The sequence below is a fragment of the Onthophagus taurus genome, chromosome 1 (genome assembly GCF_036711975.1).
Source record: "Onthophagus taurus isolate NC chromosome 1, IU_Otau_3.0, whole genome shotgun sequence".
NCBI lineage: Eukaryota > Metazoa > Arthropoda > Insecta > Coleoptera > Scarabaeidae > Onthophagus > Onthophagus taurus.
Genome location: NC_091966.1, coordinates 31,950,363 through 31,968,144, shown reverse-complemented (window position 1 = coordinate 31,968,144; position 17,782 = coordinate 31,950,363). Strand labels below are relative to the sequence as shown.

At 38.8% G+C, this 17,782-nt stretch overlaps 1 protein-coding gene across 1 annotated transcript; it reads right to left on the bottom strand.

The window, feature by feature from the left end:
• Nucleotides 1-1,342: 1,342 nt before the first annotated feature.
• LOC111417596 (discoidin domain-containing receptor 2-like) lies at nucleotides 1,343-17,541 on the bottom strand. Its single transcript, XM_023049925.2, has 5 exons — nucleotides 17,341-17,541; nucleotides 4,134-4,246; nucleotides 3,296-3,401; nucleotides 1,697-3,231; nucleotides 1,343-1,636 (listed from the first exon to the last, which is right to left on the bottom strand). The coding sequence occupies exons 2-4, from the start codon at nucleotides 4,198-4,200 to the stop codon at nucleotides 1,755-1,757; spliced, it is 1,650 nt and encodes a 549-aa protein (XP_022905693.2). The 5' UTR covers nucleotides 4,201-4,246; nucleotides 17,341-17,541; the 3' UTR covers nucleotides 1,343-1,636; nucleotides 1,697-1,754.
• Between the last annotated feature and the right edge of the window lie 241 nt (nucleotides 17,542-17,782).

The window sequence follows — 17,782 nt, the reverse complement described above, 5'->3', positions numbered from 1 at the left end:
TAAAATAACAATCCGGGCGCGATTTACACGCCCTGTTGACAGGCTATTGTGGCCTCCGGATCTTATTCACGTCGAAATCAATGTGCAGAGTACGATTTTAAGCGGGCGGGTCGCGTATGCGTCCCATTATTCCGATTTCGCCCTACACGAATGGATCCGATTCCGCCCCAGATCGGGGCAGATGTGAATCCTGAATGGTCCGACTTGAAGTAATACATCATGATAATGACGCGTAAGCGTCGGTCCTAGATCTAATTGACCAAATCCGGTAATAAATTGGACGGATTTGTTGAGTTGCGAACCATTGGGGCGTCTTTTGTGCAAAATACGAATGTAAATTTCCGCCCTTATACTGTTTTGTATGCGGATAAAGAAAACATTTGTCGGTTGGGGGAAAGAAAGAAAGATGATAGACTAATAAATCGCAATGAAAAATCGAAATATTTTCTTTTATATTAAATGGAAGTTCTCAATAAGGCTGACGTTTAATGTTATTACAAGAAAGTTTGCTTTTCGCCAAATCCGATTTTCTCGTCAAAATGTTAGCAAAACCGTCAAGATGTCTCCAAAGTTTCGTTTGTTCTCTTAACTTCGGCACTAATCACGATATATGAAGTTTCGAGGAGGAGTCTATATTTCGTTCTCTCCTCCACTTTAAAGTGTTTGTTTTCCAAGACGTTTCAACAAACCTTAATACTCGAGATTCCGTCAGTGATTTACAATTTAATTAGTGGTCCCGACCCACTCGAAAACAATTCACTTATCTCGAACGAAAAATGACATAGGTAAACGTTCGTTCCCAAGGCCCAGGTCCGCACCAGACTCTAAACGCACTGTCAAAACGTAAAGTGGTCGCATTAATTTAGGGCACAGCTGGGACATGGGACTCCTTAAGTGCATGCGGTACAACGTGCATATTCATAGAGGAAACATAAAATGCCGTTCCGAACCCGGTAACGACCGCGTGTTTTGCCCGGACGAGAAAAATGGGCAAAACGCGGCGATTTATGGCGCCCACCTTCTTCGCGGTGTCGGATTTTCCCACCCAGATTTATGCTAGGGAAATTAAGTGCGCCTAAATATAGCAAATTAGATGTGCCGCTTTAAGATATCTAACAAATTGCCACGGTAAATCACCTATGACGGTTTTATGCCTCGGTGATGAATTTGCATCCCGCAAATACAACGCTTCCTCAGTTTCGACATTATCGTAAATTTCCGAACCAATTTTCAAATTGCTTAGAAGTTTATTTGTTTCGCTTTTATGGTTGGGATGTAATAAAAAATGTGAAAAACGATCAAGTTTTATATATTGGATTGGGTTGGGTAAATGAAACAAGAATTACTATTAAGAACATATATTTCTGTACAGGTTTTCGATATGTACAAAGGTAGAAATAATAATTAATTTAATTTAAATATCGCTATACGATTCCTTACGATTCCGATTAATATAGTTTATTACCGCTTTATTTACATTTTCTAAACTGCTAGTTATTATATTCGTTTACACTTGACAGATTGTCGTATTTAAGCAATACTGTACAAACTTATGTAAAGTACATTCGATCCCGATTCGATAAATTAAAAACAATACTTTTGGTAGTCGTCAGCCTTATGGGTTGATTACATCGAACTGAAACAAAGAAAATAAATTAATTCTCTTCCCACCATTTTCTTCCTTATAATAACTCACCTTTCAATGAAACAACCAATGTCGATGCTCGCATATGCAATATCACAGAGTGGGTAGCCTAGGGTCCTACGTAAGTCTTATTGGATCCAGAAATATATCTGGGTTGTCTTCCAATCCTAACTGGAGGTGGGGTAGACAAAGGAGGTGGAGGTGGAACAAATCCAGTATTGCAAATTTCCGTTGCAGCATAATATCTTTCATGAGGTGGTGGTATGCTAGGAGGTTTTGGCAAGAAATTGTGCAGAGTAGGAGCATTACGAGGTGTTTGAGGAGCTTGTAAAGGAACTGCGTATTCTGGATCACGAACATCAGCATAATCAGAACTGCTCGGTAGTCGCCCAACACTCGGTTCGCGATACAAAGCTGCTTTATCACAAGCATTGGGTATTTGAGATGGTCTCGGTGAAGATTTGTATCTTCTTTGTTGAATAATTATAAAAACAACGACAGAGATCATAGTGACAGCTAAAACTGAGAGCAAACCAACTACAACTCCAAGATATTGTCCCATACCCGATGGCGTATTCACCGCGCTAACTACGTTTTTATCAGCACTCATGTTTAAATCGTCGTCTTTTTGTAAGGGTTCTTCGATATCTTCTTCCTCTTCGGTTATATTTCCGTAAACGACAGCGGAATCAAAGGTAATTTCACTGATTAGTATCCACCGTGCAGCGAAATACAATTGAAGTTTCACGAATCTTCCCACGCGATGGTGTAGTTTGATAGAAACGTTCCGACCAGTTTCGAAGATTCTATCTTCGATGTAATCGAAAGTGATGGGTTCGCCTTTATACTTCTTTCCGCCCACACTAAACAACACTTTAGCTTCGGAAAACACTTGAACGTCTTTAGTAAACTGGTTATTACAGTAGATATTTAAAGAAGAAAACTCGCGCACTTTATCGAATTCAAAAACAATTTCGATCGGTCGATTTTCTCGAGTGTCATTTTTCCAACCAACCCAACCTTCCACATTGTTTTGTTCGTAGAAAGCAGTTTTAAAATCATCTTGAGCGAATCTTCCATTAGTTAGTTGTCCCAAACCATATAAAAGTTTTTCACCATCCCAATGTCCATCGTACGCCGTATCGTAAAATTCCCAACTCGTTCCTCTTTTATCACCTTGTGGCATCGAATAACTTACAATTCCATCTGTCCATTTGCATCCATACAACTCCACGCGCATACAAACGGTTCTTTTGTGGTAACTAAACGGCAAGAATCGGACCTTACTAGCCATAATCGGTGGCTCCAATTCACTTTTAAACTCCAAATAAGTGTTTATATTTCCTTTCATAACTTCTATCCCTTTATGATTTCTATATCTAATCCACTTTGAAAGCCGCGGTCTCCAATACTCTAACAAATAATCTTCGGCGTATTCTACACCTTGACTATTTCCGAATCGGCCTTGAGTACCAGAACCTGTTATTACATGTACAGTGTGTAGATCAATTTGAATCCATTCTTTTACTTCAGAGGTTGCAGGCGTTTGAGGACACCAAGCACCACCATTGATTTCACAGCGAACTCTAAAGGAGAAAAATGATAATAAGAAAATGAAATAAGATTAAACAAGAAAGTTTTAATGATTACCTTCCGTGTTGTGGGCCAACATTTCCACTATCAAAAGATGAACTTGCTGTAATATCTTCGTCTTTAATTGCACCACTTTCCATCCCTAAGGGAGCTATGCATTGTGCTGCAACGAAAACGAGGAATAAGTTAAATAGAAATTAAAATCGAAATAAAAATAGTTATAGAAATAGAAAGAAAAGAAAAATAAAGCTAAAAATAGAATATCAGATGAATATAATGTATTTCTCAATAAAAGGGGAGAGATCCAATAAAATGGAATTGCTTGTTGTACATATAGACTGAGAGTAAGTGATTTCTATAAGAGGGTCTTTCAATGGTAAGAGGGTGACTTCTAAGATGAAGATGTTGGTTTGAATGGCGGGTTATTACTGATAAGATTGTTTCGTACGATATTCTTAAAAAAAACTTTTAAAATTAGTGGCCCTATGTTAGCAATAAGTTTCTAAAAGAAAAGTTTTAGATTAAACTTTAATTTTTTTATTCAAAAAGGCGATGAAAAGTTTGCTTGGGGAATATGCGAGAGCTCGCTTTGCACCAATAATAGCTTAATTAAAAACTCCATCCGCGGCTAACAAAAAAAAAGTTCGATAAGTAAATAAAGTTACTCTCGGGTTGCCAGCTGGTCGGCTTATTCATTTAAACTTTTTTTCGCAGCGCCGATTAATATTGTAAAATGCAAATAGGCCTTTATTAAAGTCGCCCCTTTGGTAGGAAACAAAAGGATCTACCTTTTGCGTCCCGGTTGTAACCTGTTAAAGCGCTCTGACATGCAAATACGATTCGCTTTGTTCCCGTTTTCTCGGCAACCTGGTGTCCCGTGGGAACGATTACTTACAAGGGTCTATTCCATCCGTTATGGCCATCAGGGTCGCTAGGACCAATCCTGCTGTTAGTACCTTCATCTTTTCTTCTCCAATTGCGGCTGCCTTGTTAGTTTGACCATTTCACCTGAAAATAAAATATAAAAATTAATGATCGGTCCCAGTCGGACGCAATTTCACTGAGAGATGATAGGCACTCCAGAAAGAACCCACTTTTCGTGAAGGATCCCACTTCGAGCAGAAGGATACTCGAGAAATGTAATAATGGCGAGGTTCATTTTATTTGACAGTCCCCTTATAAAAAATAATAATTCTTAGGAAGGGAGAGAAAAACGAATTCTTGGAACGCCTCGTTTATTTTCACGCAGAAAGCATTCTAGTAATTATTTTATCAGAGAAAAGTGTTATGTCTGGTACTCGAGTGTGTTTGTTTAGACATGACGACGCCAAGGAGATTCTTTGATTATTTATTCTGGCAAACCTTCTCGGGCTTTTACTGGGTTTCACAACAATGCCGCTTATTCATTAGTAGGAATTTTATAGCGAGAAACTAAACGAATTCCGTTGTTACTCATCATTTGTGGTCACAACAATAAAAAATGTGTCTTAATTTAGGAAACCTATTTAAGATCGCTTCTCGTATTTTATTAACAATAACTTTCAGTGGCAGCTCTTTCTCATTATACGATAAAATATCTATTACCCATTCAACACAGGCCTCGTTGGGGCGTAATTGAATCCAACAGAAGCCGCTGAAGGTCTATTGGAACACCAGCTCGGTAACATGTCGAAGGAGTCAAGAGCAAAAACCGCGAAACCGACCCCGTTTGATCACGAGACCGTTAATAATGCATAGAGACAGTTCGCCTCCCTATAGAGTTTCCGCGTTCCGAGACCCCGAGGCAGTATTACGACGGACTTTATTAGGATTGCGTTTTAGGGGAGACTTGGAGAATAGCCTCGGCGTGTCTGTCGCCTCTCTTTGCGGACAAATATTTGACTATTTCTTATTTGGACTCGTATTAAAGTCTTCTGGAGAATTGGATTTGATACAGTGCCACGGTAAATTGTTTTCTTTTAGAGTCGTCTGGTTCGATAATACTCAACGCAGAAGAAACTTTAGCAATTAAAGCTCATCTATGGATCGTATATCCACGGGGGGCACATATCGATTACCGCAAAACAGAACACGCGACCCTCCTCTCTAAACTAGTTTCCATGGAACACGCTAAGCCCGTCGCGACTCGTATACGTTTCCGAGCGGTTATTAGCGAGTTTCGTTCGAAACTCCGTAAATTACGGCAGCTATTTAGGATCGAGGAACGGACACCTGAATGAGGTTGGGTCGAAATACTTCGCGAAAAGTTAGGATCGCGGTCGGGCTAGGATGAAACTATTGCACAATGGCCGGAGCATTAATATAGAGCCGTCCCGATCCGGCCGGGGTCAGATGCCAAGAATTTATATCACGTAGAATGGTCGCGCGAAGTTCCATTCCGGTTCATAAACTCTGCGGGAATAATTAATACGGGAATAGTTCGCCGTAATATCCAGCGGGAAGTTTCGCAAACGGAGCTGTTTCATGGTGAGCATGCTCTGGAATCCGGTTATCAAAGTGCAATTGGTCACTGTTATTTAGTTTCGCTAAAGTGTCCTTTGCAACTTAGGAAATATACCAACATTCAAACTTTTAATAAAAACTTTTAAGTAAATACAATAAAACCTCGATATAATGGATAAGTATGGGGAAGGGAGTGTCTAACAACAATCTAACGCTAAATAACAACTAAAATAAAAACTAACACTAGCATCAAAACTAATACTAGACCTAAACTAGAAACATTCGGGTTTAGTCGTCTTAAGAGACTAGCTCTAGTGTTAGTTCTATTTTTAGTTCAATAATAATATACAACATTCCAACACTGAATAACCTCTAAAACTAGAACTAGCACTAGAGCTAGTCTCTTAAGACGACTAAACCCGAATGTTTCCAGTTCTAGATTTAGTATTAGTTCTAGTTTTCGTTCAATAAAAATACACAACAATCTAGCGTTGAATAACGATTAAAACTAGAACTAATACTAGCATTAGAACTAACAATATACCTAGAACTAGAAACATTCTGGTTTAGTCGTCTTAGTTAATTGTAAGTAATAATTACAATGAAATAAATTAATAAACTACAAGTTAGAGTTGCAACTAGAATACGCATACTTACGCAATAAAACATTAGAAATTATTGTATTTAGTTCGACAAACCTTTCGAAAAACCATATATACTAGAGTTTTATTACGAAATAAGTTGTTACTTATATGACACCAACTGGTACTTAGAAAATTTATTACTCAAACAGGTACTTTTGTGTGTTTAAAAGTGTTTAAAATAAACGATTATGTCATAAATATAGAATGAAACTAACGATTTCCAGATGTTTCCGTTATTTTAAAATAATTATCAAACAGTTTGGGCCTTATCTGAACGTTTAAGGGGCACTAATTGCTGCAGTTACCAGCTACCATAAGCCGTCCATCAAACTTATCTCAAAACTTATCTCCCCCCACCCGAAGTTCAGTCGTAATTTTAAACAATCAAGATCTCAACCCCCGAATACCACACGAGCTTCCACTTGGGTTTCGACGTCAACAAACATCTTTTCCCGGTCGAAGAAAACAACGGTGCCATAAAAGCTCGGTTAAGTTCCCTTTTCAGCGTCAATTGCCTCTGTTCTATCAGCGTCAGTCCATTCTTCGGGTCGAGAATCAGTCTGGTGGCGACTGAACAGATAACATCTCGTGAACAAGATGTCTTCTGTCCGGAGGTTGCGGCCGCACAGCTGCCGGTGGCAACATGAAAAGATTTAATTATTCGCCTTTTTTATTTGAAAGAGGTTTCCCGTCGCGCTGGCGGTAATTATTTGATAAGAACGGCGGCCTCTGTTGGCGAAGTGTTTGTGTAATGACCATGATGATTGAGATAAAGCGGTGCCCGTGTTCGGTGCACCAACCGGGGGCTGTGGCTCGGGTAACTAACTTTTGCTGCCGCCTCCTCGACTAGAATCGATATCCATTAGGCACGGTCCAACTGTCCTGCTCAACTTCGAGGGGCTATGTGATGTGGATAAGCAGATAATCAAGTAGCCGGACGCAGACTGCAATCGACTTAGTTTGAGCTTTATTGCGGTTTTGTTTGATTGAACTTGGATTAAAAAGATATTAAGAAGCTATTTCAAAGTTAATAATATTTTTTCAATTTATCGTTCGAAACTAAATAGTGTATTAGACAGTTTAATATCTTTAATATTTCACTTTAAGGTTACTGAAAGTCTTAAGACCACAGACATGTCTAATTAAAAACCACTTTATACGCCCGTCCAAAAATATAAACATCAAAGTACTTTGGAGCTCCGATGATAATCGCTTTACGAGCGAGAAAAATGACAGCTTCAATCCCGCGACAAGTCCCCACAGGAGCGTTCAAAGTCTCTCGAAGTTAAATATAGTCCCCAGCGAATAAATCAGCCTTAATTATCGCTCAAAGTCAAATACATCCACAACGAAAAGATTCAACTTAAAATGATGAATCCGGTAAACACTAAACTCGTTAAATTTAGCACTAACAACGACATTCACCTATTAAGCGAATATTTAGTGAACATGGGATCGTGTCGGATCTCATTAGAGACGAAGTCGGTAGCTTCCAGATGTCGTGACGTGCAAACGAGAACTCGTAGAGATTCGGGGAAAAGGAGCTGGGGTAAAAGAAGAGAATACCAAGCATTTCTGGTGGACCGGTAGCATTAGTCATGATCGAGCCAAAGAACTCCTTCTCTGTGTGGCGGTTCACATGGCAGACACGTGCTCTTTTGTGCCTGAAATCGTGTGCCCAAAGAGGTACTGGAACACACGTCGATTACAAAAAAGTCCGGTTCCCTTTATTTCATTGACCGGTGGCTATGTTTGGGTAGTTGCATCACGTACGGTTTTATTGTAGAGACCTACCACAGCACCATTCGAATTTGTCTTTACGATTCTAGTAAAAAAAAAGTTTACTATCGGTTTCCGAAAATAACAGGAAGCCCTATACTTTCCAAACTATATAGAATTAATTCGCTATTAATGCACCCCACAAAGAGGGTGCGCATAATATATTTAAAATACCCCCACAGCGGTGTCAGGGAATTCACCCCATCTAGCAATATATTCCCGTTTTCGGGTGGTTTTTCCTCTCGGTCGCAATTTTTTTTTTCAAGGGGAAGACGAGAAGCACTCGAAAGATGCCGCCATACATCACTAGCTCGCATTACTTATTCAAATAACCGCCTCCACTTTACGCGTTCCATCGTCTCGGCGTGAGAAGCCTCACGAATATTTCCTTGTTTACCTGTGCCGACTTGTACAGGATTTATGCAAATTCCGGTAGCAATTTATTCGATTCCTTAGGAATTCCAATCATACCGAAAGCGAGGCTCACGTCCAAGATCGAAACCCATCCGAAGCTTACCGGTGACAAATTGAGCGCCTCGGCCACGCGAACAATGGCCAATTAAAATCGCTCGGAAAATTGATCGACCTCTTTTTATAAACGGGTGATTAAGACGGTAGAGGAACAGATTCAGGACCGCTGACAACCAGGCGACGTATAAATTAACTTCGAAACGGTTCGTTAAACGTAATTGCCTTTTCTCGGAATTTTTAACCGAGATGAATATTAATGCTGAAATGGTTTCCAACGAATTATCGAAGTAAACAATCCACCCACTCAACGCAATCCAGAGAATCGTCTCGCTTTATATTTGCCTGCAATTAACGTGATAATTAGACGTTATTAAGGTGTGGAAAATTAATACATCTTTTCTATTTTGTCTGCTGGACTTTCTGATAGTTGCTGCAAGTCATACATATTCAGTATTATTTAAATTAGGGGGCCTAGTTATAGGACGTTGCGATAACATCGAGCTACGATAGTTGACAGCGTTTTTCCCTTACATCGTATAAACTGTCACGAAGGTTTTAATTTAACGGATGTCTATCATGTGTGTATATCTTAAATAGTTGTTTATTTTAGATTGATAAATTTAAACGTTATATTTTAAGTAATTTTTTTTTGTTTCCTTAAACATAAATCAACCCCTCGTCGTAGATAAAATTTATTATCCTTCGGCCAATGTGGTTTTATAACAACTAAAACAAGAACTAACACTAGCATCAGAAGTAACACTACACCTAGAACTAGAAGTATTCGAGTTTAGTCGTCTTAACAAACGTGCGGTTAAACTTGAACGTTTCTAGTGTTAGTTCTATTTTTAGTTCAATAACAATATACAACATATTAACACTGAATAACATCTAAAACTAGAACTAACACTGAAGCTAGTCTCTTAAGATGATTAAACCCGAATATTTCTAGTTCTGGATTTAGTGTTAGTTCTAGTTTCGTCCAATAGAAATATACAACAATCTAGCGCTGAATAACGATTAAAACTAGAACTAACACTAGACCTAGAACTAGAATGTTTTTAGTTTTAGGTCTAGTGTTAGTTCTAGTTTTATTTCAATACACATATCCAACATAGCGATATCTAGTATTAACTAGCGCTATCTAGCACTGTCTCTAGACCCAACAGTAGACCTAGAAGTAGTGCAATGAACTATATATATAAATATACAACTATCTAACGCTGAATAACAACTAAAATTAGAACTAATACTAGCATTAGAACTAATAATATACCTAGAACTAGAAGCATTCGGGTTTAGCCGTCTTAAGAGACGTACGGCTAAACCCAAATGATTCTAGTTCTAGGTCTAGTGTTAGTTCTACCATTAGTTCAATAAAAATATACAACAATGTAGTACTGAATAACAGCTAAAACTAGAACTAACACTAGACCTAGAGAGCTAGAAAGTTTTAATTTAACGGATGCTTATCATGTGGGTATATCTTAAATAGTTATTTATTTTAGATTGATTTAAAATTTAAACGTTATTATATTTTAAGTAATCTTTTTTGTTTCCTTAAGCACAAATCAGCCCCCCGTAGATAAAATTTATTATCCTTCGGCCAATGTGGTTTTATGGTACCTTTCGCCTGACCGACTGTGGTTTTACGCGCGGTCGGCGCGTTTATCTGGCCATTTCGAATATGATCTTGACGCCGCTTATCTCCTCCTGTTCTTGCGTCTTCAGTAGCGGCGCAGGTCAGACAGAGCTATTTACAGCGACTGTAAAAGTTTAGAACGGCAATAAATCTCCTCTTGTAAGGCGATCGCAATTAGGGGATAGTTCTTCAAATTCCACGTTCCACAGATGCGTATCTTCTATGCCTGTTCTAAATTAGAAAGCCCCTTTCTGTCTGAATACTTAGAACCATTATTTCCTCACCACACTTTTGGTTTTTCCTCAACGGTGTCATAAATCCTTAAAGATTTTCTCGATAACTTTAAGATTCTTTTAAAACTTGGAAGCCAATTTTAGTTCAATTCTATTGTATCTCGTTAAAGGGACGCACAACAAAACAATACTTTTTCCCTACACGTTCACAACATAATGTCGCTGTCAGTAGTAATTCGAGAACGTTCCGCCCTCGTCGATTTATAACAAGCCCTATCGATCGGGTGTATCGAAGAAGGAGAGGGTCCGAAGACGGACGCCACTGCTTCGGGGGCGATAAATCCAAAAGAAGAAGGTCGACGGTGGTTTGTGCGCTCCTTCTTCGAGAGTCTCATTGTTGCGCGATCTCTCCGGTAAATAATGGCGATGAGAACTGCGAGATAACCGGCTGCTGAGTGTGAAACATTCGTCTTTTCTGAAGAAGGTGGTGACTTGGGTTTTCTATACCCCGATTGGACATCTTGATTTTATTCTATTTTTCCAAAAATATTTACGTTCCATTTGATTAATCTTAAAAACATTTAGTAAAGTATATTCTCGTAATCCACGAAGTGAAAATATCCAGCCGCAGGCTTCAATTGTTCTCGAGCATGGTAATTGTTCCGGAACGATTGTTTTCGCGCCGCAGACAGTCGAGACGATCGAGGATTTTGTTTTCGGCACGCACTACGAACTTTGCAAATGCAGATGTACCTCGGTTCGCCGAATTCGAATGCATGTGCTAGCCCGAAACGAAGCGAAGGCGCACTGTCGGGCGTGGCTCCTTTGAATTCTACAAATGTTGCGAGAATTGCCGAGGAAATACGTTGAATAGAGGAGCAAACAGGAACGGTACAATGTAGGCGTCGTAACAAAGTACCCTCTTTGGGAATAGGAAAAATCTTTTCCAACGTCTGGAGTTCGATCTAACGCACGGGAAAATCTAATGTGCACATTAGGCTGTAATGTAGACGTGATAAAGCGTTGCTCACCGCCCGTAATTGAAGTAAGGGTGGAAATGACATTAATGGGTCAGATCTCGCGTATCCCTACCCATTTTGGGTAAGTGTGTAAAAGGGGAGTTTCAAGTGAATACGGAGAATTTAGACGTTAAACTTCCAAAACTTCGCTGCGTTATGATTCTGATATCATCTTTCACAAGTGCTAATGGTGCGGAAAATACGATTTTTTAAGTTAATCAAAGTTTAATTAAATCCACCGACCGTCTCAAATCAGATGAAAACAATGGGGCTGAACTTTATATCAGGGGCGTCGTAAAACTCATGATGCCGTTTGAAATCTAATGCGGGGCTCCTCTGCATCTGGCATGGTCATGACCGGTCATACCCAACCGTGCATTTACCATGCACGAAAGAACACAGAATTGATGGTACATATACATCGACATAGTAATAACGTTACTATTAACCAAATCGCGTTTTAAGGAAATTCTAATCTCTTGGCAAAAGGATACATCACGTATCCATCGTTATTATTAATTCCGTCAAAGCGGCGCCCTCTAATATGCAAATGGAGCGAGATTTCGCGTGTCCATACAAGAGATGGCACTCGGGCCGTTGAGACAGGTGATTAGAGGCACTTAAGACGCCTCAATTTTCACGTAATTTACACGATCTCGCCTCGGACAATGCCCATTAACGTGACGACCGAAGTGCGAGGAGTAAATTTACGGCGGAGCGCCGGGAGACGGTGTAATTTAAGAATTTTCATGTCGCCGCAGTACTACGGGCGCTGGGCGATGCATTATTCATATTGGCATGAAGCTACAATACCCGCAGCCGCGTCCATAACGAAGATATATATTACAATTACAATAACAGCTCCGAGTCCTTATAAGTAACTAGCTTTCGCCGGTCGGCGCGCGTTTTGTGAGAAAACTTACGACTCGGACCCGAGCTGAAACGGACGTTTCACTTTTTAAAGCCCGATCCGATTGCACGGGCGCATTGTTCTCGGCCCGATTTATGTCGATCTTCGTAAACGTCCTATCGTTATTTTATTCAAGGGTCGCAATTTATTCCCGTATAAAGCATTTTAAAGTAGATATTACCCGGAGATTTGTGCGTTGCCGTCTCAGCTATCCAGCTTTAATTGCAAATTCGTAAGTTCTTTATTGCGATCGGTTCAAACTCGAATATGTCCCATTATGAGTACTTGAATTTCTTATTTATAGATATTTTTATAAAACTTTTTTATCAAATAACATATAGGTACTTTTAATAATACACTCAACCTCGATAGAGTTAGCGCTCGTAGATAGAATCCAAATCGGGTTATTCAAATTGCTCTATCCGATATTCACAGATAAACGATAAAACGACTACTTACTAAACTACTTACTAAACGATAAGTAGAACTAATACTAGATCGAGAACTAGAAATATTCGGATTTAGCCGCACGTCTCTCAAGACGGCTAAACCCGAATGATTCTAGTTCTAGTGATAGTGCTAGTGCAATACTGGAACTAACATTAGACCAAGAACTAGAAACATTCGGATTTAGCCGCACGTCTCTCAAGACTGCCAAACCCGAATGATTCTAATTCTAGGCCTTGTGTTAGTTCTAGTGATAATGTCTGAAGACGCACTGCTAAACCCGAACATTTCTAGTTCTAGGTATAGTATTAGTTCTAGTTTTAGTGCAATAAAAATATGTAAAATAGTGATATCTTACGCTAACTAGCGCTACCTACCACTGTCACTAGAACTAACATTAAAACTAGAATTAGAACATTAGTTAGCCGTGCGTCTCTTAAGACGACTAAACCCAAATGTTTCTAGTTCTAAGTCTAGTGTTAGTCCTAGTTTTAGTTATATATTATTTTAGTTATAGAACTATAACTAGAACTAAGATCTAACACTAGATCAAGAACTACAAAGTTTCGGGTTTAGTCGTGCAACTTCAGACGTTCGCATGTTTAAAGTGCAAATTAGAAACTTTTCATATAACGGTCTTTAGGTTATAACGGACACTCCCTTCCGCGTATTAGTCCGTTATAGCGACTATGTACTGTATATAATTTTTTTCTCGAAAACAATTTTTAAATTTGCATTTATATTTGTTTATTACAAGGCAGGAGTTTGATATTACCAAGCGATAATCGAGACTCATTTAAGTACAAGGCCTTAAATGTGAAGTCGGCGGGACGTTATGCATACTAAACACGAATATCGAAAGTTTTCTTGAAAAGAAAAAACGATTAAAACGGGTTTTTAACGAGCGCCGGGAAAAATCAATATACAATAATTCAAAGCTCGAACAACGAGCCACAGCGGGGGCGCAAAAAAAGTATATAAATTAAAAAAATTTAAAGTCGCCGAGTGCGGTTAATTTATGCGAGGTTCTTTGCCATATAAATAGTCTTATGGTTCACCTGCGCACATATGTCATATCAGTTTACGTTCATAAAGAGATGTTTTGCACGTCTCTTTTGAACGCTTGAGTGGTTTAGGTTTATAGTTAAAATCTCTTAAGAGTTAGTATTAGCACGATACGTCACCAAGCAAAGTTTACTTGTTTGAAGTTTTAGTTATTCTTAGACTTTGCGCTTAGTACACCTAAAAGCAATTGGATAGTACTAAGTGTTGGTATAAGTTTCGAAAACGTAAGGTTAATCTCGTTTACAAGAAAACGGTTAAAAGTAGACCATTAAAAATAGACAACTTTTTCTACGAAACCGATGAGAGTGATCATTAAGACCAGCCTCATTACGAACGCCGAGTGATGTCATTACTTAACCAGTCATCTGTACCCGTCATCGAACTACAAGATTTTAACTACCGACAGGTTGAAAAGTTTTCTATTTTTCTGGCTTATTTACGCACGAGCCTCGTTTATTTAAAGCCGCAATATCTTCGGGGATGTTTATGTAAAATGAGACAGAACACCGATGGTAAAGCATCTAAAATAATGACTTGGGGGAACTTAACTAAGGGAAGAATTTTTTCTCATACTATGAGTAGGATTTATGGAAGTGTAAGTCAAATAGTTTTTTATAAGTCAAAAAAGAATTTGAAAAAATTTTTACTCAAGACACACCAATCTAATTACAAAAGAAACTGTGCGTGTCAACTTAATGAAGAGAAATAAGAAATATATTGCCGCCTTCCGCTGATGTCACTCTTTTCCTGTCCGAACGGCATGCATCGTTGCTTTACAAACCGTCTTTGTATATGAATAATTAACTGCATCAATCTGTGTCAGAGTGAATTGAAGCGTTGGCGTTCTTCTATTTAACCCCTTCTACTCTGTACTAACAAAAATTACTAATCTCCTCCAATCTAATTCCCATGTTCCGAGAACCTCATTACCCACTCGAGGGCATTAGAACGTGCACTTGAACTTGAGTGTTCCGAGGTAATATTGCCCACATCACCATTATTGTGGCGCTTCCAATATTGCCTTCATTGCCATAGCGACTTCGCCTGTGGATGAAGTTTTCAAGAACACACCCTCCGCCCTCTCTTACCGAAAGCGATGACAAAAAAGTGAGAGTTCAAAGGGTTGACGAAGTTATGAGGTATTTTTAATAAATCCTCCATGAAACCCTTCGTACCAGTTATGCCGTGACTTCCGGTGTTATTAAGGGGCCTACAGGAACAAGGGTTTCCCGCACCTGTTGTCATGGAGACTTCGGGAGCTTCTCTGATCCCCTAACGGCGAAAGTGGCCGGTTTAAACACGTTTACTACCACGGTAACTTTCGCATTACCATTTTCGTAACGCTTATTATTTCGTGATAACATTTACTAGTATGGAGACTTTGCAGGAAGAGAATTGTTTCGAAAGTTATAATCAACGGGATTTAATTAAAGATTAAAATCTTCAATGAGATTATTTCGCTATTAATATCCGTTTGGCGCAAAATAAAAATTAAACGAATCTCGCCCGTCACCCGTTCGAATTCGAAGATGAATGGACGCCGATGATTGATGGACAACCGGTGTTTAATCGCTCTGGAAATCGTTTCGGGGTGACCATCGTCCTAGTAGAGATGGATGATTAATCGACCGTCTAAGCGAAAATTTACATCAACGGTGGGCCAGAAATTCGCTGGCGCCGCGAATCCGTACCCGATAACTGAATAGAACTTGTTTACTACCGCGTCCTAGGGATTGATTCAATTGAAAGTTCGCCTTCTAAATCACCCCGATCTGGCGAGGAGGATTTATTAGGCTCATATGTCCAGTACGATAAATCCGCCGAAGAAAATAAGGAGAATGGACGTCTGGAATGAATGTTGTGTAGAGCTAAAGGTATTGATTTAGTGATAAATTGGTTTCTTCTCTACCGTACATTTCAAGTTATAGCTTATGTAATCCCGTAAAACTTTGAGAAACATAGTTAATCTTGGTTTAGAAAGGAGTGTATTTTTTACGACTTCCACTTATTTACACCGACCCTCTAATTCGAAGACCTTGTTTGCTAACTAGGGGACAAAATAAGCATCGGCGGTAACATAAACTAAAGTGGAACGAACGGTGCTACGTACCCCACCCAGACTTGACGAATTATATCCAAAAGAGATATTTAAGAGCGTAAACACGGAGACGCCGTAGTCTAAACAGAGACGGTTACAACCCCCTACCTGGAAGTGGAAGGAAAAAAAAACGTTTACGAAGAGAATTATAAATATTTCCATATCTAATGACGCCGTAGTGTTTGAGTTACGGTTGAATGTTTGTGAGAGGCAAACAACCGCGTGTAGTACTTTGAATACGAAGAAGAAGAAGAAAGCGCAGGAAGCACTTAATCCGTTTAAATTCTAGAGTTAGGAAAACCCACTCAAAGAGGGTTAGTCAACTAAGTAATGCACAATTCTAGCGACGAATGCAACTTAAAGGGGAATAAGAAGAAGAATAAAAGGAAACTGTGAAACGATCGTTCTAAAGAAAACGAATCGCGTCGCGAAATCTCGAAGGCGAGCTCAAAGAGATTCTATTGGAAAAGCAATTCTTTGCTCGGCTCAGCCGACCGGAAACGAAAATTCAACCAATTCAAATTCCTTTCTTTTTCCTTTCAAACGTAACTGTCTCTTGACTGAAATATGAGCGAACCAGATTCACTCGATCATCACATACACTATACAAAAGAAATATTGATTCTCGTGCATACTTATCTTATTGTTTGTATAGAACAAAACACACAACATAATGATGACCGTTGAATTTGGGTAACTATTTAACTTTATGACCAATACCTACTCCCCTTTTAATGGATCATTTATCTTTATACTTTTTTCTTATCACAAATGAGTCGAGCGCCATGCTATAATTATTATCTATTAAACGGATATCTATAAAACTTAAAACGAATACTTATCGCCCCTTGGTTTAACGTTTAAAGTAGTGATGGATATAAATAACTAAGGATCGGATCTCATGTTCGTGACCGGAAAACGTTCCTGAATCATCTACGTTAATATTACCATGCAAATAGTGTGCAAAAAATATACATATCCAGACAATTACAAGGATTCTATGTAAATTGAAAATCGATTCCGAATTACCTATTGTTATAGTTGCATGTTCAGATACAAATTTCTTAGTATTGTTGAACGTGTTAGGAATTTAAACGAACAAATTTGCTATTGTTTTACATCGGATTTGTTACGTTCCACTTACTTATCTATGCAAAAATTCTTTAAGCAAAACATATCATGTTTAAGTTATTAGGTTAAAAGTCGTGAGACAAAAGATAAAAATAGTAATTTTTGTATATATTTACACAAGATAATTTAAGAAAACAAATAAAACCAAAAATAAGTTTAATGACAAAATAATGGTTTTTTAAAGTTCAAATATTTTAAGATAAAAATAATCTTTAACTTACATTAACAGTTCGAAATTTCCATTATCCAGATTCACGGCGATCCAATGAATAAAAATTAATCACCACAACGCGATTAGAAAAGAAAATAAGATACACTAAGCATAAACTCTGAAAAGCTCGTAGTCGCGTGCTCGATCAAGCAAAGTGTTCGAGAGCTTTTGGTCCTTGGAGTGCGACCTATCGACGTACGGCAGGACACCAAACTAACCAACTCCGCGAACCCAAAAGCCCAATCGAGGCGGATCTCCCCCACCAGAAACCCGGAGTCCCCACTTGCATCCTCTTTTCGCACGGCCCCGGTGTATCCCGGATTCCCTATTTCCCTCTCTTACGGTTACATGATCATGTAACCTCCTCTTTTCCCTCTCTTTGTATCCCTAATTTCACAAAGAACAGAATATGGTATCAAAACGTATGTTTTATTGAGTAAAAAATACGATTT